Below are 23,534 nucleotides of genomic sequence, written 5' to 3'. Positions count from 1 at the left end.
GAAAATTACTCTAGCTGGTTTTAAAAAATATATTACTGCAATTTAAAAATTTTAAACTAAAAAATCTATTAAATAAAAATATGTTTAAATACAGAAAACCTATAATAATAGAGGCTATAATCTTCCTCTGCCTGCTGTCACTCATTTTTTTGAACACGCCTCATCAGCTCTCTGCAGAGTTATCTTCCTTAATTATGCATCAAGTAATTAAATAACCAAAACTGCAGCAGTTGCTTTTCCAATATATATGAGGTCAGTTCAGTCACACCGGAAATATGTTTCAAGTTTGTGTTTAGGTTTATAACACACCATTTTTATTATTGTTGAAATTTAACAAGTCAAAGATTTTGCTTTAATCACAACAAAAATACCAACACCTTACTTCTGTACAAACCACTGTCCCATTTATCAGCTCAGGCTGATCAACTTCCGTTTTTGACAACAGCTTAAAGGAAACAAAATATTTTTTTTTTGAGCCAACCTCAAATCCATTCATTCCCATAATGAAGCTGATAACAGTCGACTTTACATTTTAACTACCCGAACATAACTAAAACTCAATAAAACCAATAGAAAGATTTCTAACAAAACAAAGGTTGTGTGAATGTTTCTATATCCACTCTTACACTGAGAATAGAAGTCAGTAATATAATAAATCATTTGGAAATGATGGTTATCAGAAGGAAGCTTGGAAGAGGACAGAGGACTGAAGCCGACAGCAAAGAGAAACATAACAAGCATGTTTTCTCTTAAGGATGAAAGATCTGGAACAGGAAAATATAGAAACGCATGACAAACGAGACCCAGATGAAACAGAGGATTATTTATTGCCCTGAGAGCTGAAATTGGACAGAAATGTCAGTGGTGGTATAAAGAGATGGAAGGATGAGAAGAGACAGGACGGGGAATCCAGCTGTACCTCTGTCCTCTGGCCGGGGGAGATGAGGCTTCCTCTCAGCGCTGGGGAGTTCTGGCTTGGAAGCTGAAAAACGAAACATGGTCCAGATTGTCAGCGACCCAACTCGTTCAACAGGCGACAGTGAGAATGAACAGCGCCCCGCCGTCTGTTCTTTAACACGTTAGAAAACCTGCTGCCAGGTACCAGTTAGCATCATACGCATAAGCATCCAGGAGTTTGTCAGACAGATGAAATGTCTCAAGAAGAGGAAGTGAGCAAAAACAGTCGTCTTGGAAGCCCCCAGGAAACTGCAGCAAAGTGCACGTGTAGCACGGTATGAGTGAAAACACAGCGCTGCTTATGAAGCAAACAGGAAAACCTCAATGCTTCTGAGCCTTTAGCACCTCAAAAAGTGGCAGCACTGGTTTACAGTAAGCAATTATAGCATATACTGTAATTGAAAAGAAAATGTAAATATATCTCAGCTCTGGAAGTGAAAATCTTGTTCGACACGGACAATAAATATTATCATGAGGTTATATTTTATGGCTCACGATGAAGATCCGATTATATGCAGATGATACATGTATTTTCTCTCCTTTTATATCAAATTATGGAGGAAGGAAGCTAAAACTGAACTTGCATTAAACTTCTGTGGTGATATTGTGGAGCCTCAAACATCATTTGGGTCCCCAGAAATAGATTTAATCACCAAGTGTGTACACAGCCAGGAAATTTGACTTTGGTTCCAATTTGATCACATTTTCAGTTAAAACTGTCAAAAAAAAAAGGAATTGAAATGTTTGGGTTTCGTTTTGTTTTCGTTATCTATATATAAATATGCTTTTACAAAAGAGGAACCAACGACCGTATTAGTGCAAAGTGCATGGTACCAGTCAGACTGTTGGTGTTCAGAGTGTGAGCTGGAGGTAGAAACTGTTTCTGTGGCGGCTGGTTTTTCATAAATGGTGCTCTGTAGAGTCAATCTGAAGGTAAACAAGTCTGAAGAGTGTGGGAATCTGGATGGAAATTGGAAAGTGGAGGAGCCTTGTTGCAGCAGGTGTCACTTATTTATAACAACTGGCCACAAAGTGAAGCGCTTGTCTCTTATTGGCTGAAAGAGATCAAATGCTCATCGGTGGAATGACTGCAGAACAAGCTGAATAGAACAGAGGTACGAGATGTGAAGAAGTGCACACCACTCCAAATTGCACAAAGGCAGATTCTGAGGTCCTCTGTTTTTTTGTTTTGTTTTTTAAATAGAGCTGGAACGCTAATTCTACCAGTCAGACTGTCAAAGGGAAGCTGTGGGATTGCGTTTGGTTATGATGGAGAGCAGCAACAGCTCAAATAGTTTCATATTGATTAATGTTTCCAATCCAGCTCAGATCCACAGCCTTACTGTGATCTGCTCAAACTGATCAGTAAAAACCCCAAGAATATAAAAATATATATTTAGCCCTGCACCAGATTAAAATCACTAGGAGGGGGGAAAAGGTCTTGTTTGCTGATAAGATGAAACATATATTTATGATGTTTACTTTTAAACAGCAAGGCTTAATGTCGTAGGGAAATCATATTTAAATGTCAAATCATTCTGGCTTAAACATGTATATAAATGTACTCTGTATCAGATAATATTTTCCCAAAATTTAGGAAATTTCTAATTTTTTTATAAAACCCTGTCTTAAAATCTGTGGGGGGGTTTCTTCGTTATCTCATGCAGGCCAGTTATGTCAGCCTGAACACCTAAATTCGGCCAATCATATATCAACGGTCATCTGTCAAACAAATGTTTTTGGTCAAAGCATCTTGATTCATATGTCGCAGCTAATATACGCAACAGTTGAAATCAGAATCCTTTCCTTTCCCATTGAGTTCCGTCCCAGTGTAACAGGGATGGACGTCTGTGTCTTCGGCAGGCGTAGAGCTAACAGAACTGGCAGCGTTGCGAGCGTACGGCTGGAAGCCTTCTACACCAAACCAAGCTTCTGCCGCCCTGGCGTCCTCTTCCACAACATCTTCATTCCCGCTTTCCTCCGCTAAATAAAAAATGTACGATGGAGGAGACTCATCCCCGACCTCCGACACTAAACTCTCCTCCTCTTGCATGTTTCCTCTGTCCATAGCGTTCCTTGACAGTGTCGTTTCTAAGTCACCAATTTAGTGCTACTTGGTCCCAATGAAATTTACCATTGGGAACCTACTAGCGCTAAGTTGCTAACTCATTAGCAGCACTGCTTCCGATAAACCGGCCACAACCAAACTTGCTTGCGAACCTTCCGCCACAACAATCCCGCCCCCTTGATAATCAACCAGTCACATTCACTTAATTCACTCGTGTAAAGTCGGGCACCAATCGGGAGAATTTGGAAATGCAACAGCTGATGGTGGCTTTAAGGGAATAATGTAGAAAGTAAAGTCAAATTAAAGTGAGGATGTCAAGACAGAAAAAAAAATATCCTTTTGATGCTACGATGCAACTACATGGAAGTGTTGGTGAGATCCTGGAGGCTGCAGACTGTCTTAATTCAGTTTGATGGGATCTTTATAGACTCAGTTAAGAGCTCAGGGCCCGGAGGGAAAGCTTGGAGTGGAACACCTGCTCATCCATGCTGACAAAAATACAAGCCTTTTGACAAAACCAATGCAGCTTTAGAAAAATCAGTTCTAACATCTCCCTGTTGACTGTTTTTGGAAGATGCCTGAATGGCCCTGGCTTAAAGTGGACCAAAAACATGCCAGTGGAGTTACATATGTCAAAACTGGGAACATCTGAAGAAACCCCGAGAGGAAGGAGAAAGGTCACTGATAAAAAAACATGCCTCTAACACTCTGTGTAACTTATTTTACCACTGTGTACTGACCTTCACATGTAACAGATAACAGGCAGATCGCCAAGAAGAGCCCTTAGCGAACGCTCAGATTTGTTAACTGAACCAAACAGAGCATGTAAAATGTTCTTTACCTGCTGTTTTCGACGGTGGAGGTGGTTTCCTCGGTTTCTGACAGAAAGAAAATAGGAGAGAGAAAATAGGTCAGCAACAGAAACTGAAAGACGACTTTGAGGCTTATGCTTTGTTCAGACTGCAAGCTCTAGAAGCAGCTAAAAAGCTTCTGCTGCTTCATTTTTGTTGGTTGTTCACATTAAGTTCAGGAGAGCATCAAGAGCAGCTTTGCCGCTCCTGAAGCGCGTCCAGTAAAGTGTTTAAAGATGCGGCTGATGCTTCTGCTGCTCCTGTTGCTTCTCCTGTTGTTCAATGGCAGAGTGCTGCTTTGCTATATTTGCTGTGATCAGTGGGTAAAAAGTAGTTTTAACATGTTTTTAGGTGAGAAGGTTCACCTGAAAACCTCATCTGTTCAGTCAGTCCATCAAGATTATGATCCTGCCTTCAAATATTATTTCACTGAGCTGCTCAGAACCCCGTACACCTGCGGTACTCTGGAAATCACGTTCAATGCAGCCTCTTGCTTGGCGGCGTGTTGTGGGTTTTCCGCTACTATTTGTTGCAGTTGGAAGGTGTTTTTCACGTACATAATCCAAACTGCAGGAACCTAAATAATAAAAGGGAATATATTTTGCAGGCAGGTTTTGACATTGATGTGCTGCTTCAGATGCTCAGACGCGCTGCTCAAAACGTGCTGCAGGACTTTTGCTGCACCTTGATGCGTGCAACCATCAACATTGCATGTGAACTAACTGCTTCTGCTGCTTCTAGCGCGTGCGGTCTGAACGTAGCATTACAGCAACTCATTCAATCAAACTTAAGATGACTAACTTTTTATTTTTCTTGGCATAAATATGCATTGATGTCATTAAACTTTCCCCAAAAACACAATATTTACTGGGAATATATATACATTGTTTTTTTGTCTAATAAGAATTTTAAAATGAGCTTTCCACTGATTAAAGATGCTTTAAATCTTCTGCTTGACCCTAAATTTTTTTTCCCTTTTCTGTAGAGAGTTGTGTTTGCTTGTCTTGTTCTTATACCAAGGTAACATCTCTTCTTGTTTCTCTTGGGCTCCTTCTGCCTCCCCATATAAGGACTTTTGGTGAGGCTTACATTTGGAGAACCAAACATTAATTCCCATTTATAATGGCTGAAATCAAACAAGCAATCAGGTGAACGTAATGAGAAGTGGGAGCAAACACCGTGCTGAGATCAAAGGCAGCCGACAGGGATTTACTAAAAAGGTAGCAGCTCACAGGTCCGGTCAGAGATTTTAAGTCTCAAAAGGATCTGAAATCAGTCACTCCTCTAAAAAAGTCAACAATAACGACTTTTGAACACCGACTTTAGGAAAGCACTGCAGTAGAGCCATCTAAGCAGGTTTAACCTAAAAACAGACAGCAAGACTCTAAAAGAAGGATAAAAAATACAAACAAAAAAAAAACCTTTGAACTGAACCCACTTTTAGACAAACAGTCTACACAACCTAAGCTCTCAAAGGACGTCATTGCTCTCTGGGGAAAACAGAAAATGCAAATAAAGCTTCCCAGACAGGAAGCAGACAAACATCAGCAGCAAAAACAGCATTTTCAAGCAAAGGAATGTTGTGCCAGCTTTGAGGCATGGAGCTGGATGCTTCATGTGGTTTGGTTATGCTTCATTGGAGAAGGACCTGAACAGAAGATATCTGATGTTAATCCTCCCAGGACTGAAAGTCCCGAGCTGAGTTCGCCTGGTCAGCCACAATCATTTATTTAACCTTTGATTGATGCTCCTGTTTTCTGTCTGCTTCCTTTTCTTCTCCTTTTAAGCTCCTAGGAGCATAACAACTTCCTGTACTATTAAATCCTACATTTATTCATGTATTATGACTAGTATTTACAAAATAAGACGCCTATGCATACTTTTTATGGATGTTACTTGAAGCCAATGCTGACTTTAAATTAGATGGACAAATGGCACATCCTTTAGTATATAAGGAAATAAAACACTGCTGAATTTAAAGTAACACAGCTGTACGGTTTAGTACGAAGCTCCGTTTGGTCATATTTGCATGATTGGATGAACCACTGCAAGGAATTGAGGTCACACCATTGCACTTAAAGGTATAGTGGAGGATTTTCACAAATTTTTCCAAAGACCCACCCACTCCACTTTAAAAAAAAAATGAACACCTGAACAACCCTGTACCGGCTCCCAAGGGAAGGCTTATTAAATGTGTGCAAGAGCGTGCACAAGCCCATTTCTCCTCCGTTTAAAACTTGTTGCTCTCATAGCTCATACAAGCCTACTGTGCAGAAACGTACGCCCTAACCACTAAATCCCTCAATCACTATACAGAGCGGGGACTGTATAGTGAACTATATAGTGAACTCGTTTAACTTGCCATTCAGACAGATCAGCAAATCCCATAATACTTTGCTAGGAGAGCTCTCAGCGCAAAGCATTCTGGGATATATCTGCCTCTTCTGAGGCCTTTCTTTTCTTCTCATAAAATTCATGGACACTTTTTCTCTTACAACTCTCAATTTTCAAACAACCGCGGTGAGAAAGGTGAGTTTCAATGACTGTCTGAAACACAGATGTATTTATTCACTGGATTGCTGATTGCCCGAAAAAAGTGAAGCCACTGATCACCATGTTGGTGCTCCCCACTCCAACGAAGACGCACAGTAAAAATGCCAACGTTTGTAGCATTTGGCTGCAAACAAGCAGTTTGCCGGCTGTGGGATGATGAGCCACAGATAATTTGACAGTCAGTGGATGAACCAACCAAGAATATGCACATATAGGCAAATGTATTCTATAGTACAGTATAAAGCGTAACAGTCTGGCTATTTTTGGACTGACTCAAAGATATTGACTAAATATGCCACCAACATTGTGTCTAACGTTAGAAAATAGAAAGTAATTGACTGTGAAATGTAAATGTAATAATCTTTATTATGTGGACGTCGCTGTCGTTTTTTTGTAGTGTTTCTTGTATTTCCCATCTATATTGCTTGTTATATTGACGGGGGGGAAAAAGCAACTCAAACATTTTTAAAGGCTAATGCAGACAGCATAAAAGTATATGGAATCATGCACAATTTGCAAATAGGAAAATACTATAGCATGAACAGACATGTACTTGCAATTCAGTCTTGATGTAAAATTTTGAACTTATGTGTAATATGTTAAAACAACAATAATGTCATCAATAAATGTATATTACAAGTACATTATCAATTTTGCACTTATAGCATCTGTATTATTATGCTAAATTAACAAATTAATCTTGGTGTGATGGATTTTTATATTATGTTATATTACATGATTTATAGACTTCTTGCAATGCGATTGGCCTCAGTAGTAATCTACTGATGCAATGAGACAGCAAGTGTGTGTCAAAGTGACGAATTTATCTTTATTTTTAAAGTCTTAAGTCCCCTTGAAAATGAGAACATCATCATGTTCGACGCTGTAGCGCACATATGATTTACATTGTAACCGGTTTAACTAGGGAGTACCAATATGGCTGCCGGTGACTTCACTTCAATCCCGTACTACCAACGCTATCAGCAATGAGGTGAATAAAAAGAGATCAATGGTCTGAAACCGTAGCTCACCACAGATATACGCATTAAAGTACGCATACGCAGAAAGATAGCTAACAGGACAAGCACGTAGGACGGCCTTACGTAAACATATCACCTGAATGATTGACAATTAGGAGGATCAATTATTTAGATGATTCACCCAGAAAAAGAACATCCTCCACTATACCTTTAAAAAAAAAAAAAAAAAAAAATCCTTTCCAACAAAAACACCGTGGCTTTGATTCTATAAATGCATTTATAATGTGATGGAAGCACATCTGCACATTTAGCCATTTAGTAAAAATGCTATAAATATTGATTAATAACTAGAAGGCCTGTAATTAATTATCTTTTAATTGCTTTCTTATCTCTGTGTTCACAGACAAACGCTTTCAGACAATAACAACAATAAAGCTGCCGGCCTCTACATCGCCACGTCATCCAGAGCTGAACTCCAGATGGTTTCGGAGCTCTGCAGAAAGAGGCATTAGGTGCATGTAAGGGTTTGATTTAAACACTCCTCTGCCTGCTTTAGAGGGGATCAGATTAGAGGGACAGGGATCTATCCGGGACTTGTGTCATGGCGGATCAGTTTTCAACAAACTGCTTGTCAGAAAGGTTTTGGCTCGTCAAGTTCTCTCCGAGTAAAAAACATGTAAACAGGAACTCTTCTCGTCATGTCAGAGCAGGTTAGCTTAGCTTCAGACCAGATGTTGATACAGGCTGTTAGATGCAGAGATGTTCCATCTTGCGTTCCAGCAGTTCTCTTTGTGCAATTTGAAGTTAAACCTTTGGCTGCTGATGCAATCTTCAGATTACATGATGCTGTAAAGGCTGAACTACAGTCACGCTTTAAGGTGTAATGCAGGTGTCTGTGCAGAAGCCTGAACAAGCCTGCAGGCGTTAATACTTCATTCTGTTTGATCAGCATCTTTTCCTTACCTCCTCCATCTCTGGCTTTGGCAACAGCTTCACAGATCCTTTGGATGGTGCTGCCTGGAACATAAGATTACAGAATAAAGTGAAAACAGAGGGACGTCACGGTGCACTGGAAAAACGATCTGGAAATAAGTAAAAATGTCTTAAATTAAGTTTATTCACCCTTAATTTGAGTAGGTAAATGAGATAGTTTGCCAATGTAATTAGTATTTTTACTCTTAAAATATAATAATTAGATAATATGCACTTGAAATAAGACAATACATTTGTCTTTTCCTATTTCAAGAGTAAATTGTCTTGTTCCATTGGCAAAAATGTCTCTTACCTCCTCAATCCAACAAAAATGCACTTATAAGAAGAAAAAAATGACTTGTATTGATTTTTTTTTTCCCAGTGTGAACAGTTCTTCCTTTTCGTGTTTAGCTGAGGTTCTCTGATCAGATTCATCATTTCTATCCAATCATTTATTAAATACATCCACATCGACTTCATGGTCATTAATAACGGGTTTACTATCACATGGAACACTTTTAGGGAATCTCTTTCTAATAATAACTTTGGTGATGAAGGTTTCTTTGTTCCAGCCACCATCAACTAGCAGATTCTAAACCTGGAGCTGCTCATTAAGCAGACCTTTAACCCCCCAGAGGAATGATAGACCTAGGTGGCTGATTAGGGCTCCCTGTGGAGGGCTCAGGTGACAGATGATAGATCTACTTACATAGATATTCAACTACTACAGCATCCCAGATGTCACAGAGCTAAACCCATAAATTAACCTCTAGCTACAGTCTTCGACGGGCTGTTTTACACACGGTGGGGTTTGTTTTCTAAGTATGACCAGACTGATGCAACAGAGGAATGAACAGCACTGATGGAAATGAAATGGATGGAACACAACAGCTCACCTCCTTCTCTGTTTCAGGAACAACTGTGACAAAGTTATTAGGGAACACCCCCTGTTTTCCTCCAACCTCCCCTCTCCACCACCCGGGCTCACCGGTATCCTGTTAACGAAGACATGAAGGTTCTTATTCAAGTCTTTTAAACTATAAAGCCTCCAAGTTCCTTCAAAATAAATAGAATCAAACTCTAATTTCTCCCGATAACCACTAGATGGCAGCAGCACACAAACAACAAACTGACCTCTCAGGTTTTTTTATTTTATTTTTCCAATCAGACACCGATTCTAAAACAGTACAACAGAAACTCTGTTCCATAACAACACAAAGCTCTATGGCAAATATTGGGAGGACAATATTAAACACATACATAGTCAATGGGCTCAAGTTCCACTGGTAATAGATAATCTATTGTTAGTAAATGTCAAGTTAAACCAACAAATCTGACAGGTTGGAATGGTTTTAGTATCTCCACACATATGGAGTGCACTCAACAAAGAATCAAGCGCACCCATCCCTTTGGATGGTCAATCTGAGGAGGCTAATCTGTCAGAAAATCCAGTTCACCTGTGCTCACATACTGAACTCTAAGCTTCTCCAAAGAAACCTCTGGGAGGAGATGAAAAATATCAATTTAAAAAGAATAATTTTAATTTAAGAAACTAAAACTTAACTAAAATGTGCTTATTGTTTGATGTAATGTTTGGGGAGTGGTGGTGTAGTGGTTTGAGACGTACGGTTGTGCTTCTGAGAAAGTTGCAAGTACCAGGTTCAAATCCCCACAGCCTGCACTCTGGGTCCCTGAACAAGACCCTTAACCCCACACTGCTCCCTGGGTGCCACACAATGGCAGCCCACTGCTCCCCAAGGGGATGGGTTAAATGCAGAGAAGGAATTTCTCCATCATGAGATCAATGAAGTTCAATTTCTATCTTTCTATGTTTTTGTTTTCTGTTTGAATACATTTATATGCAGTTTGCAAAAGCTTATTTGACCAATTTTCATTAAATGTTAAGTTAGAGCTCAATTATGAAAGGCATGGATTAAAATATAGTTAAATATCTAAAGTCAAATTGATTATTTATCATGTTTTCTGATGTTTAATGTTTGTCTCATCTGGCTTTAGGTTATCTACTGGTGTCCTATGCTTGTTCCAAATAAAGGATGAATAAAGTAATGTGACTAAGCTGGTGTCATAACAAGCTCATATAATTTCTTACAGTTGTTTTAGACAGTATTTGCCTGATTTTACATCAACAGGACAAGATATGCTGATGCTATTAGTTTTTCCTCCTCAATGGCTCCTTTCCACACATTGAGCCAAAATGGGTAATACGTGGATAGAAGGATGCTCACCTTGCTCAGTATGTTCACTATCTCCCCCTCTTTGAGGCTCAGTTCGTCATCATTCTTGCCTTCGTAAGGGAACTTCACCTTACAGCTCTCTTTAGCTGTAGAAACTGGACAGGAAAAAAAATGACAAAATGTTCAATATTTAACAAGCACTACTGAGAAATGTTATAACATCAGGGATGATCTCAAAAAAAAAAAAAAAAAATTCAAGTCAGAAAGCTACCAGCTGGTATAAACAGGAACACAGCCCTTTAGCAGACATTCTTCTATAAACCAAACTTTATCAAAGTCTTGCTACAGCTATATGTAGTCCCCATGGGTCGCATTAACTCAATATTTTCTGTATTTGACCGTTTCTTTTGTTTTTTTTTAAACACGGCAGAAAATCTGAAAGGCGCTTGGTGACGTTTAGTGTAATAATGATCCATTTTGAGTAGATTTCCCCCAGCTGTAGTGAGTCCTTGCTGGAAGCCCTCACCCAGCTGACCGCTCATCTCCTTTGTAAAAATCTCAGATTTTAAATCGATGGCTGAAGCAGAGCTCATCAGTCCAGTCTGTAGTGCAGAGTATGGATTCAGCCTCCAGAACATAAAAAGAGTCAGAAGTCGCCCAATGGATGCAGAAATCCAAATATACAGGAATCCAACTTGACATCAGTTATTTAAAAGCAGTTGTGAAATTAAGGTGTATGAAGCAGGAGAAAAACTGAAAGTGTGTACTTGTGCGTTCTCATGTGCTTGAAAAACATCATCAGCCTCAGCCATTGCACTGTTCCAATTCACAACAAGAAGACTGAGAATGGACAAAGTCCCAGGATGTTGTTTTCGCCCCACCTGCTTTACCCAACATGCATCAGAGCAGTCATGTCCGTTCTTGAGATTGACAGCTGTCCCAGCATGCACTGCGGCAGTGGCAGCTTCCAGGTTAGCGCTCATAGAGGTAAGAGTATGACGTTAAAAGATGTCTTTTCTGTCTCTGCTGTTCTATAAAAGTAGGCTTTAAGATCATTTGAGGCGAGAACATGTTGATGATGCTGAGAGGATTGCAGCGACCCTTTCATCATAGCTGTGTGAAGTACTGCTGACTCTGATGGAGAGTTTTTTGTTTTATTTGGCAAAATGTTCATTTGATTTGTGTTTATCTGACTGTGTTCATTATTATTCTCACACTAAATGAAAAAAAAGAATTTTTCATCCTCTAGAGCAGTGGTCTCCAACCCTGGTCCTCAAGATCTACTGTCCTACAGATTTTAGATGCATCCCTGCTTCAACACAGCTGAATCAAATGGTTGATTACCTTTTCAAGCCATTCATTTAATTAAGCTCTGTTGAAGCAGGGATGCATCTAAAATCTGTAGGACAGTAGATCTTGAGGACCAGGGTTGGAGACCACTGATCTAGAGACTATTAATAACAGGAGGTGAAATTCAGCTCCAGACGAGCCGATTGTGCGGTGACATCATCAGTACGCTTCTGTTCCAATTGACCCATATCTATGCTGCGTGCTCCCGTTCTCACCAAGTCCACACTTTCCTGTATTCTTCCCAAGAACATACTTGGTGAGAACACGAGTCCGTACTCGCGTTCTAGTGAATTGAGAAACGGTCTGCTTTCTTGTGACAAGAAGGTTCTGGGTTTGATTCCAGGGCCCGGGATCTTTCTACATTGAGTTTACATGTTCTCCCTGAGCATGCGTGGGTTCTCTCCGGGTACTCTGGCTTCCTCCCACAGTCCAAAACATGACTGTTAGGTTAATTGGCTTCTCTAAATTCTCCTTAGGTGTGAGTGTGTGCATGGATGGTAGTCTCTGTGTTGCCCTGCGATGGACTGGGGACCTGTCCAGGGTGTACCCCGCCTCTCGCCCGTAGACAGGTAGAGATAGGCATCAGCACGCCTCATCACCCCAGCAGGGATAAAGCGGAAGGATGTAATACATCTTGTCACTGGAGTTTGTCAGTTGTCAGTGCAGAGAAAAAAGCTAGAGGTGTTCATTTAATTGATGTTGATTCTCTGTTCAGCTGATTTGGACTGGATATGAATTTAAAAGAACACTGAGAAAATGACAATGTTCAACATGTTTTGTTTTTTCCCCATATAGGCCTAAAGACCTCACCTGTCCAGAATATCATCATCTACATATTTCCTGTGTTTCTTTCATAGCTTCCCGAAAGGAAGAGAAAACTAAAGCAAATAAAAATCCCCTGAACTGAGTTCAAGAAGCTCTTCATTCCTCAGAAAATGCACAATTCACACCAGTAGGTGGCACCAGTAGCTGCAGCATTTAACCGGAGAATGAAGTCCCTTTAGGGATTATTAATTTAATCTAAAGTCCACAAAGTGAAAATAAACTACATATTATCATGCAAAACATATGTAAAAACTAAATTAATGATATTTCCATCAATATAACTTAAATAATATGATAAGATCTGGGTGTATTTGAAGTATTAAAGCATATCTGTGATGCTTTAATGTAATAAAAAGATCCGTTTGCCAGCTGGAACAAGCTAAATTTACAGAGTTCAGATTGTTGGTGTGTTTTTACCTTTGGGTTTGCCGTCCACCTCCGACCTCTGGGAGTCGCTCAGGTTGGGATGAGCAGGCTTTGCAGCTGATGGTAATGGTGAGACTGGCTAAAATGAAGCAAACCATACAGATGGGGGGGTGATTCATCGGAAATGAGTGAAAATGTGGTTTTTGCACAAAGGAATCTCGACTGGAAGACCGGATATTCTTATAGGAGATACAAGACATGGAGTAGGAATGTCATTCTGTCATGGGAACTGAATGCATGGAAAGTTTAATGGAAGTGGAGACGATAACTGAGTCAGAGCTGCTGTTGGGAGTATTAGTGAACCTGAAGCAGGAGGCAAACAGGTAAGAATCAGCTTTTAAAGCTGGTTCCATGTCACATGAGAGTCTGATGCTGGAGAGAGAAGAGAGGCATGAAACATGTGGTGAGGAGAGAGAAAGAGAGAGAGAGTTTCAACACCAGGTTAACTAATTACACCATTTCAGGAGGCGTCAGCAACACATGAAAGGAAACTAATATCAGAAATTAACATCAACTAGAAGCAGCAGAGGACCTTAGATAGATGGTAAATGTGAACATAGAGAAATGACGGTTTCATCACACATTGGAAACGGCAGCAGATGTTCGTTTAGAGTTTGATTAGAGAGAATCAGGGTTTTAATGTAGCATCATCTTAAATAAACCAGAAGCAGGAATTAGCAGCTAGCAGGAATCAAACTAATTCTGGCCTTTAAGCTATAAGTACTTCATTGAAATGTGGAGTTCAAATATATTCCAGATCAGCCTGTTTTCCAGTGTAGTCCCGTTTCTCTGACTCTGACTGTGACTGGCTGGATGTGCTCTCTTTATCCTATGCAATCAACTTGTTTTCTTTAGTAGAAAACTTTGAATCAGTCTGGCTGTATGATCTGGTGAAATGTAAAGTGCCTTGAGATGACATGTGAATTGGCGCTATGCAGTGGAATCCTTTTACAGTGGTCACGGATATATCAATCAACCGCTTATATAGATCAAAAGGCTTGGGACAGAATCATTTCTATACAAATGCTGCTTAAATAATTTAATTATTGTAATCAAGAAATCCGCTTGTAGTGTTCATTTTTGGCCATTTTATGAATCTAAACGTGCAAAAATAATTTTAAAATTACGTTTACATCCTGGAGGTACAAAAGCGCCAGTGCTGCCCACAGCAAGGAGGGGAGGAGGAGGAGGAGGATGAAGAAGAGGAGACTGTTGTCCCTTCCAGAGCTGAGATGAGGAATGCAGTTTTGACTTTCTCTGTCCATTATTTAGTTTAGGAAATAAAAATTATGATAAAAAGCAGTTATTGTGTGTAGGGAAGTGATAAATGATATCTGGTCTTCATGTCCCCGATGTCCTATATATTACAGAACAAGTTTTCTTTTTTTGCCAGGCTGAGAATGCTGTGTTATGAAGTCCCAGAAATAAACTGACCATAAAAAAAGACCAGAATAAAGCTACTTTATTAATAAACTGATGACTAAGTAGTAAAAAATCCTAAAATTAATATGACTTCATGTAACCCCTGCAACTATAAGGAAGTCTGAGAAGGCTAGAGAGCCACATGTAACATATATTACCACTGCCCCTCCCCCACCAGATGCTGAATGCTTCCAATCAGACCAGGGAAGGATGTTTTCCTGTGTTTCTCTCCTGTTAAAACAAGCTGTTGCTTTTCTGTTAACTATTGCTGGTGATCCAAAGCCATGTCATTGAGTCCTTTTACAAGAGATAATGTTCGTTTTTTATCAGTAACAAGCCCAAATGATTAGCATGTCTGCATCACCTTGTTGGACTCAAAGAAAAAATCAAACATCTCAGACTATTGGTGGGTTTCACTTCAAAGTACAACACTAGTGGGAGGTTCCTACTACAAGTAGCTAAAACATGAGGAACCATTAAAAATTCCTGCAGAACCAGCTGCAGGAGACCTGAATGTTTGTCCTCCAGAGGAACTGAACCACACTTCCTGCTTGCTGAGAATCAGATCAGTTCATCGTGTCTCAGACACGAGTCCTTACACGCATTAAAGAGAACTAACAGGAACCTCCTGGGCTTGCCCCACCAAGTCCATCTAGAACTTTGAAACAGCCTCTTCTAGCCTAATACAGTTAGGTTATGGATGCTGTTTTTTTATTTTTTATCTTATCTTTTATAGGGATCTCTTTTAGCCTCTAGTTCTGATTTTAGTGCCATTAATCCACACCTCCCCTAAATTTCATATATGAATCTTCAGCTAAACTTTAATAGAAATCAAACCTTATGCAGATGATGCAGTGATTATCTGCAAAATCCTTTGACAAACCAACAAATTGTCAGGCTAAAAGCTTCCATCTAGGTCTGGGCAATCAATTGGATTTGCAATATGATCACAATTGACTTAAACGCCATTTTCAAATCGCAGAGGGACACTTTTTTAATCACACTGTATTTAACAACGGTAAGAAATTAAACCTTTCGCTCCAAAACGTTCCAAATGGGTTGGTCGTCACAATGCAAGGTAGGGAGCTGCAGCTAGCATGCAGGTCCATGTTGACAAGTAGAAATAAAGTATTTTTCAAACGAAGATTACAGTAAAGTCCTGCAAGAATGGATTCTCGAAAGGCAAGCGTTCAAAAACTGAAAGACTTTGGTGAAAAATCTATAAGCTTGGGTTTAATGCAAAGGAAAAAATAAAATCATAATTTTCGTTAAAAATAATCACATTTTAGATTTTTAGCTAAATTGATCAGCCTTACTTCCATCTACAAGTTAATTAAGACAGAGAAGCTTTTATTTAGATCTATTTAGTTGGAAAAGACTCATTTTACACCGAGACGTCCCCGTTAAACTCGTCCAAAACGGAGAAAATTTTCCAGCAGCATTTTCTGAAACAATTAAAACCAACCCTGAATTTAGCATCTGCTCAGGAACAGGTTGCTGCCTCTGAAATGTGTCGGGTGATCATTTCATGTCTTGCTTAAATGCAGAAGCTGCAACATGTGCTGATGAGAGCAGAAATACGTGTGTTCACAACAAACAGGACATGAATCTGACGCCAACAGGAGGGTTTGCTCCTCACTGGAATCCTGTTTGGCTCAGAGGAGTTGATTTAACCTTTGGGGTCCCATTTATCAAGGTTCTGACCGGCAGGGCTGTGTAAGACTGTACCTGTGATGGACTAGCTTTGTCCTTCTCTGGCTCCTTGCCTTTCCTGTCCTCTGCAATGGGGCTGTTCCGCGGCCTCAGTTTGACAGAACCGTCTTTGAAAATGTCTCCGAAACCGACACCTATGATCTTTTTGGGCTGATGGATGGCTCCGTTTCCTGAGTCCGGCGGAGGAGATGTGGGAGTGACAGCAGCTTCTGTTCCACTTCCATCTGCAGGGAGACACAACAGAGTAAGAAGAGGGGATGAGCTGCTCCTCAGAGAAAGAATAGGAATCATTCGCTACTAGAACACTGATTATGAGCTGAATTAGAGTGGACATCACAAACTAAAGGAGTCTGACCAGATGGGTACGGTAGGAAAAAAATGAAATCAGATGGACGGTGGAGAAACCGGTCCAAGTTCTGCTGTTGTGGAGTATGAACCTACAGCAGAGCTCAAACTGTGGGGATTTATGGAGTGCAAACATCTTTTTCTCTAGGGCTGCACTTATCAATTATTAAAACAATCTATCGATGATCCTTTACATTGATCTAAAGTGAAATAAAGTGTCTAAATAAACATTTGGAATGAGCATAAAAAGGCTGCAGCACTTCTTAATAGAGATCCACTGGTATAGTTGTTTTTTTTTTAGGTCGATGTTGAGAGCGACTATTTTGAAAATCTAACCTATATCCGATATGTGCAGCCTTTGATGGCTCATTCTTTAGGCCGACATTTCTTTCTCTTGCTCCAGGAAGGAGGAAATGACTTAAGGGGAGACTCAGGGGAGTGGAGGACTTGGAGTTAGGACACAGAGCTTGGAATCCTGAGGTTCTGAGTTCGAGCCCCACTCCCACAGACTGCCACTCCGAGTCCCTGAGGAAAGACCCTTATCCCCTGATTGCTCCCAGGGCGCCGCACAATAGCAGCCCAATGCTCCCCAAGGGGATGGCTCAAATGCATAGAGTTCATTTTGTTACTCTGTACTTGTGACAGTTTAATGACGATAAAAGATGGAAGATAAAAAATTAAAAAAAGGTCAACAGGTTGATAAAGAAGGCTGGAAACTCTGGAGATGAAACTACAAAGAAAAGAAAAAAAAAGAATAGCCCTATAAAGAACCATGAGCAGCCTCTTCATAAGCTTGTCTGACTACAACAGAGCGCCTTCTGCACCATCACTGCCTCGACAGGAGATATATCCTCCTTGGCGAACCTTGAGCTTTCCTCTGCATCATTTACTGAGGAACCATTCTGCTCCTCTGCATCTTTCATTCTGTGGTGCAGCGTGAATCAGGAAGCGGATTGAACCAAACCGCACATCAACTCAAGCAGATGGGTCGACTAGGCGCCTATTTCTGTCTCATCTTAGCAGCTGTCTTCTTATCAGGCATGACTAGCAGCTGAAAAACTTTAAACAACATGAAGAGGAGGAGTATCATATTATATAACAGATATCAAAGGGGTGTAGATACTGTCAATAATCTAAGGAGTTTGGGTTTATTCAGCAAAAATGGATTTTACTACAGCTTCCAATGTGAACTGAGCCTGCTAGCATAGCGTAGAGCAGAGTGTGGAACAGAGCAGAGCCAACCAGACCTCAGCCTGATTAATGAATATGTATGCATGACTAGTTCTCAGCAGACGTGCTGAGACCAAGGTAACCATATTGTAATTTGGACCCAGCATGGAGCTCTGGCACATTTAGCCGATCACGCTCCCACTGCTACATGCATGCCTTCATGTTCTACAGAACAATACCAGCCAACCAAAGATCACCGGGTTATGCTTCTCTGACGTGGGACAGCTTTGATTGAAAAACTTTAATAGTGAATCAAAGAAATATGACACAAAACAAATCTCTAACGTCAACAGCTGTGACTTAACAACAGCACTGAGTGTTTTTTTTATTTCGACTGTTATACAGATGTTTCCAGAGGTTGGTAAAGACATTTGCTATAGAGACATTTAAAGGCCTTCCCTGGAAAATTAACATCTATTTCGCTCTAAAGTCTTCTGATCATGTTTTCCCTTTCTCCATCTATGAATCCAAGTAAAGCATCTCCACAGCATGATGCTGCCACTAACATGCTTCACAGTTTAATGCACATCTGTTTTGCAGATGTCCAAAGTGTGGGTCATTGTTTAATGGAAAAAAATCCGGTCATTACTTTATATATGAAATGATTACATACTGATCAATGAATGTGATTTTTTATTAAGAGTAATTTTCATTTGAATGTGCTTTACTGGAGGCATCCATGTTTGTCAAAGAACACTACTGCCACCTACTGGTTTGTGACGTCACGGTGCGGTATCGGCTGTTGATCAAGTCCCAGTGCTGTATCTGGTGTTTGTCACTACGCGCTATTATCCAAGTTATCTTGAAAACATTCTTCTTCCAAATGTTGGCTACATATTACGGGTTTTTTCTATGGCCAGAAGTTTGATGGCAAATCCTCCCTCTTTAAGTTGGCAATCCAACGACCAAGCCGTCCGTGGAGGATCAGGGATCAGAAAGGAGAAATAACTCTTTTATTTTCACTTTTACCCGATGTATTCCAGCATCCAGCTGCCATGCACGTGGGCATTGTCAGTTTCACTATAGCTCTGGTGAATTTCAATGGTGAAGTCCTCTGGAAATCTTCAATAATTGTTGTTGATTGCAGATGTGTCTAGTAGTTCCCATTGATTTAGCTTGTAAAGCGGGAGAATGGCGCTAGGCTTACCGCACCGTGACGTCACTGCTGGAAGATGGCAGGAGGGAGGGGTTACAAAATTTGGGCAAAAATGGCCGCTCCCACACTAGGTGATCGCCACGAAAAATATATTTATTTTTTTACTGGTTAATGCTAAATTCATTAAATCACCGCAAATGTATTAGTTTTAGGTATAAATAATGACCCATTGATTATATTTTTCTGACGCAACTTTTCCTTTAATAACCCAACTTTTTCTAAGTTTTCACTGGAGAATATCTTTATAATAGTCTTTTTATTTGACCCTTCATGAATAAAACATTGTTCGATGAGTAGACTGACACCTAAGCAGTTATTTACTTTCAGTCTGAAGCTCCCACACCGTTCAGCGGTGGGAAATCAAGCAAGTCCCAGTTGGATGGGTCCAACTTAGCAAGAAATCAAAGCCTTATATTCAAGATGGATGTTCCGGACACTAAGAAGGGACCTGCATCCATCTTAGACACAATGAGAACTCCACATGAGGTAAAAAAAAAAAAGTAAATAAAAAAAAAACGAGCAGAAGACTGCTGCAGTTCTGTGTGTTGACCACAGGAGGCAGTATCATTAGGAATTATCCACAACGTCCATCTCCTATGGGTACAAGGAATCATAGGAAATGTCGGATGCCAAAGGATACTCCTGATGCATCCTAAAAATCAGCCAAAGTTTGAAGAAGCCTTGTCTGCACTGGAACCTGTGATGTCATCACCCACAGTAATGGAAACCAGTTATAATTTCCAACTTTCCAACTCTGCTCTACTTCGTGTTGGTCTATGGCATTAAATATAAATAGGATTATAAGTTCCAGGGGTATAAATACTTTGCATCTCTGTCGTGAACAGCCTTTAGGCTCAGGATGAACCGGATGGAATAAAAGCAGATATTTAAGTATCTTTAGGGGAGGTTGGAGAAGATAATAACCTTTTAGTCTCTTTGAACTGTAAAATAAAGGAACTAATATCCATTAAGCCAGTAAAACATCCTGAGCAGCTTCCTTTCAAACTTTGACATTTGCTCCTATGCTGCCAACAGCTGCCTCAAGAACTGTTTTGGTAACAAACGGTCCAAATGTCAAACCCAGCATAGCGCTGTCTGCCTGTTGCTGTCTGAGCTGCAATGCCTCCAGCATTACCAGACTTTTCAGAGACCGTGTCGTTTGCCTCTGGCTCCTCTCCTGCAGCCTCCAGCTCCTTGACAAAGTTGGATGGGAACAGTCCTGATTTGCTGTTGAGGGTCCCGCTCCACCAGCCCTCCTCAACCTGCAACAAGGACAGAAGTAAGAAACTTTATCCGTTCTTCTGTATGTGGAATAAGAAAGTGATCTAATTGCCTGTTTGAAACACTTCTGCATGTTCTAACCTGCCAAACTAAAATCAGGAAACAATCTGTGCTTCTAAACGGCACAAACATGTAACATTAAACCTGTAAGGTAGCAAAAACAAACCTAGCATGCAGAACTTTTACTTCTCTCAACCAAAGATTCTATGCATCATAATTAACATTTAACTCACCTCTTCAAGGATGTCAACAATGTCTCCAACTTTCAGTTCCAGTTCGTCATCGTTTAAGGGCTGGTAGTCAAACAGCACCTTGCACTGCCTCTTCTTTGGTTCTGTTATGAAACAGATAAAATATCAAAATAAAATAATGTATCAAACTGCAGGTTTCAAACAGATAAAAACTGCCTGCTTGCTGTTGGGTCTCCGCTAGCTCTGAATGCCTGAGTCTATCAGCTGGGACAGATGAGAAAGCAAAGGAAGGTGTTGAATCGGCTCAGAGACCCACCCCACGGCCCACTCAGGCTGACACACCCAGCCTGAGAGCCAGAGGGGAGGGCGAGTGTTTGGGAAACAGTAGATTTCAGAAGCATAAAACCAGAAAAACAACCCAAAAAACACAATGAACTGATCTGCAGTGGAAAACTTTCCTACCGAGTTGGACCGATACAAACAGAAAAACAACCTTAGGAATTAAACTGAAGCTACAGAATATATAAACATGTTCTACTAAGGAAATCCATGTGGATGCTGGACTCTGAAATCTGGTAGCGTTCAGAAATAAACATCAGATTCTCATCGTCAGAGACCCTAAAATGAAACGGATGAGAACAAAAAAACAACCATAACAAAAATAACCGATAAGGACAAAAAGCCAGCCGCCACGCCATGAAAAGAGACCAGCAGCAGAGCAACAGCCACGCCATACCGCTTCGCCCATTAACAATGGAGAAACTTTCAAAAGACATAAAGCAAAAAAGACCAATGAAACTTGGAAAACCTAAAGAAGACGAACTCCTAACTCTCAATAGATCAACGCAAGAACATGCCCGCCCACCTAGCAATACCACAACCGAACGCCCAACCAAACACCTGAGGTGAGCTACAGTTTCAGACAGTTATTCAAAGTCAAAGTCAACTTTCTCACCGCTGTTCTTTGAAAATGGCCGAGGGTCGTAAGAGAAAAATGTCTAATTTAAATGCGGTTTGGTCTAATTGTTGAGTAGACGTCTTTCATCACACCGCTGCTAGGATTTAAAACCGTCAGTGAGCAGAGCTTCTTCTGACTAAACGAACCAGTAAATCCTCCTTGCCCCGCCCCCGCCCGTTGCTGCACAGAGCTACTGTGTTTTCCTAAAACCCTACATAAAAAAAAACACTTGTTTAAGACAAGAACATTTCCAGTCTTAAAGAAACACAGTTTAGGGGCAGAGTCTAAAGTCTTCCTATAGATTATATTATAAAATATTTTATTTTTAATATTGTGATAGTCAGAAATTGAACCGGAGGTTGTCGGAGTCGGGGTTTCCTACCAGCCCACGTTGGCTGGAGTTATTGTGACCCCTACAAGCTGCAGTCACAACAACACTCTACAGGTCTGAATAGTTTCACTGAGGGAGAGGATCCACGTTAGCTTTAAGCGTCACTGAGGTGTTAAACAAACGGGTCAGAGGAAAACGGATTTAGAAAGAAAAAGTATTTTCTAGGACACGTTGAGACACGTCTGAGGACTGGAAGGAGTCAGCAAAGTGGCAATATTTCATATTTTTAAGCTTTTAACCTCTGTGGTAGGGCTGGACGTTATCACAAAAAGTTCTATTATAAAGTATATCCTAATTTCAGTTCATACGACATAATTGTAAAATCGATAAAAACAGAATAAAGGCCTTAGAAAGACTGATGAGAACAACAACCATGTTCTTTGAAGCTCCTTCAGTATATGATATTAAAAATATTTACTTTAAAAAACAAAAACGCCAAAATATATAAAACCTGGAATACTGTGAAGTAAATCCAGGTACAGAAAATTTAATTTCACTGTTAGATTTGTCGATATTCTGCTCTGGATCCTTCTGTTGATGCGTGTGAAAAGTCAAAAGAAAATTTATGTTAGAAAACATTAAAAAAACAAACATTTAAAGCTGACAGAAAAGCTCCATGTCTTGTTAAATATAATGTCACAAAGCATATCTGGGACTTTCATAATCCCAGCGCTTTTAAACACTTCTGTTTACCCTGAAACAGACAGAGGTACCTTATCTCACACGAGGTTAGAGAACTGCAGCTCCGCTTCAAGTTTCACTTCATGAATTCATATCGCAGCTCTGAGGAGCTGAGCTTTGTTTGAGAACAGAAACTCTTAAAGATAGCAGGAAGAGAAGCAAACACAAACTCTGTGTCATAGTATCACTGAGCAAGACTGGACACATGGGAGGTATGCAGCTCACACACAGCATGAAGGAGCATGTAGGCCCCCACAGCGACCCCTCCAAACGAGCACACATACCCGTTCACTTTCTGGGTTTCAACAGACATCAATTAGCTGGAATCAACAGACTGGCTTTTTGTGCAGTCATTTGTTTATTTATTTTATTTGATTAATTCCTGTGGGGTGGTACTCATAAAAGCATCTGTTGCATCGTCAGCTTGTCTGAATCAGTGGAAACTAACAGAAATATAGAAATATTTTACTAATTTCAGCAGCTAAACAAAAATTAACCTCTTAAAGTCGTAGGAAGCGGCTGTTCCAACCGTTGCATTTCCGAATTGCAATCAGGTGGAACCACTATTTTAAATCTCACCAAGTCTAATTTATAGGTGAATAAACAAAGAAAAAATGAAAAATATTTAGCCTCACCAATTTTGTTTCCAAAATAAACACTACAAAACACCATTCCAAACTCTGGATGAACCCTCAGACCTTATAGATCCACATCTTGACTATAACTCAAGCAAATTTGGACTGAATAATTGAAGCATGTGTGTCCAAACATGTTTTAGTGGGCAGTGTGCTAGGCTGAAACGTGATTGCGGCACAATGCGAAAAGTGCAAAAATGCATTTTTTCCACTCATAGGAGGAAAACAACTATGCTGATTTACATTATTTGAGACCTTCTGCATAAGAAAAAAAGTCTTTGCTCCAAATATTTGGCCGCTGTTTCATTCATATTTACCAATATCACCAAACTGAATAGAAATTAAGAATAACAG

General features: G+C 40.1%; 1 protein-coding gene across 1 annotated transcript in view; it reads right to left on the bottom strand.

Moving 5' to 3' along the window:
* Positions 1-851: 851 nt before the first annotated feature.
* Positions 852-23,534, bottom strand: part of cd2ap (CD2-associated protein) — a gene marked incomplete at its 3' end in the record, with an annotated part of 55,989 nt that continues 33,306 nt past the window's right edge. The window contains exons 4-12 of the mRNA XM_015391959.1: positions 20,558-20,658; positions 20,179-20,305; positions 16,328-16,536; positions 13,169-13,256; positions 10,628-10,731; positions 9,278-9,376; positions 8,373-8,426; positions 3,867-3,903; positions 852-982 (exon numbers count right to left, since the gene is read on the bottom strand). Coding sequence (XP_015247445.1) covers positions 852-982; positions 3,867-3,903; positions 8,373-8,426; positions 9,278-9,376; positions 10,628-10,731; positions 13,169-13,256; positions 16,328-16,536; positions 20,179-20,305; positions 20,558-20,658 — 950 coding nt within the window. The remainder of the gene's footprint in view (positions 983-3,866; positions 3,904-8,372; positions 8,427-9,277; positions 9,377-10,627; positions 10,732-13,168; positions 13,257-16,327; positions 16,537-20,178; positions 20,306-20,557; positions 20,659-23,534) is intronic.

This window comes from Cyprinodon variegatus, unplaced genomic scaffold (assembly GCF_000732505.1).
Source record: "Cyprinodon variegatus isolate N-32 unplaced genomic scaffold, C_variegatus-1.0 Scaffold567, whole genome shotgun sequence".
Lineage (NCBI taxonomy): Eukaryota > Metazoa > Chordata > Actinopteri > Cyprinodontiformes > Cyprinodontidae > Cyprinodon > Cyprinodon variegatus.
The sequence above is the reverse complement of the archived record's forward strand: the minus strand, read 5'-3'. Positions and strand labels throughout refer to the sequence as shown.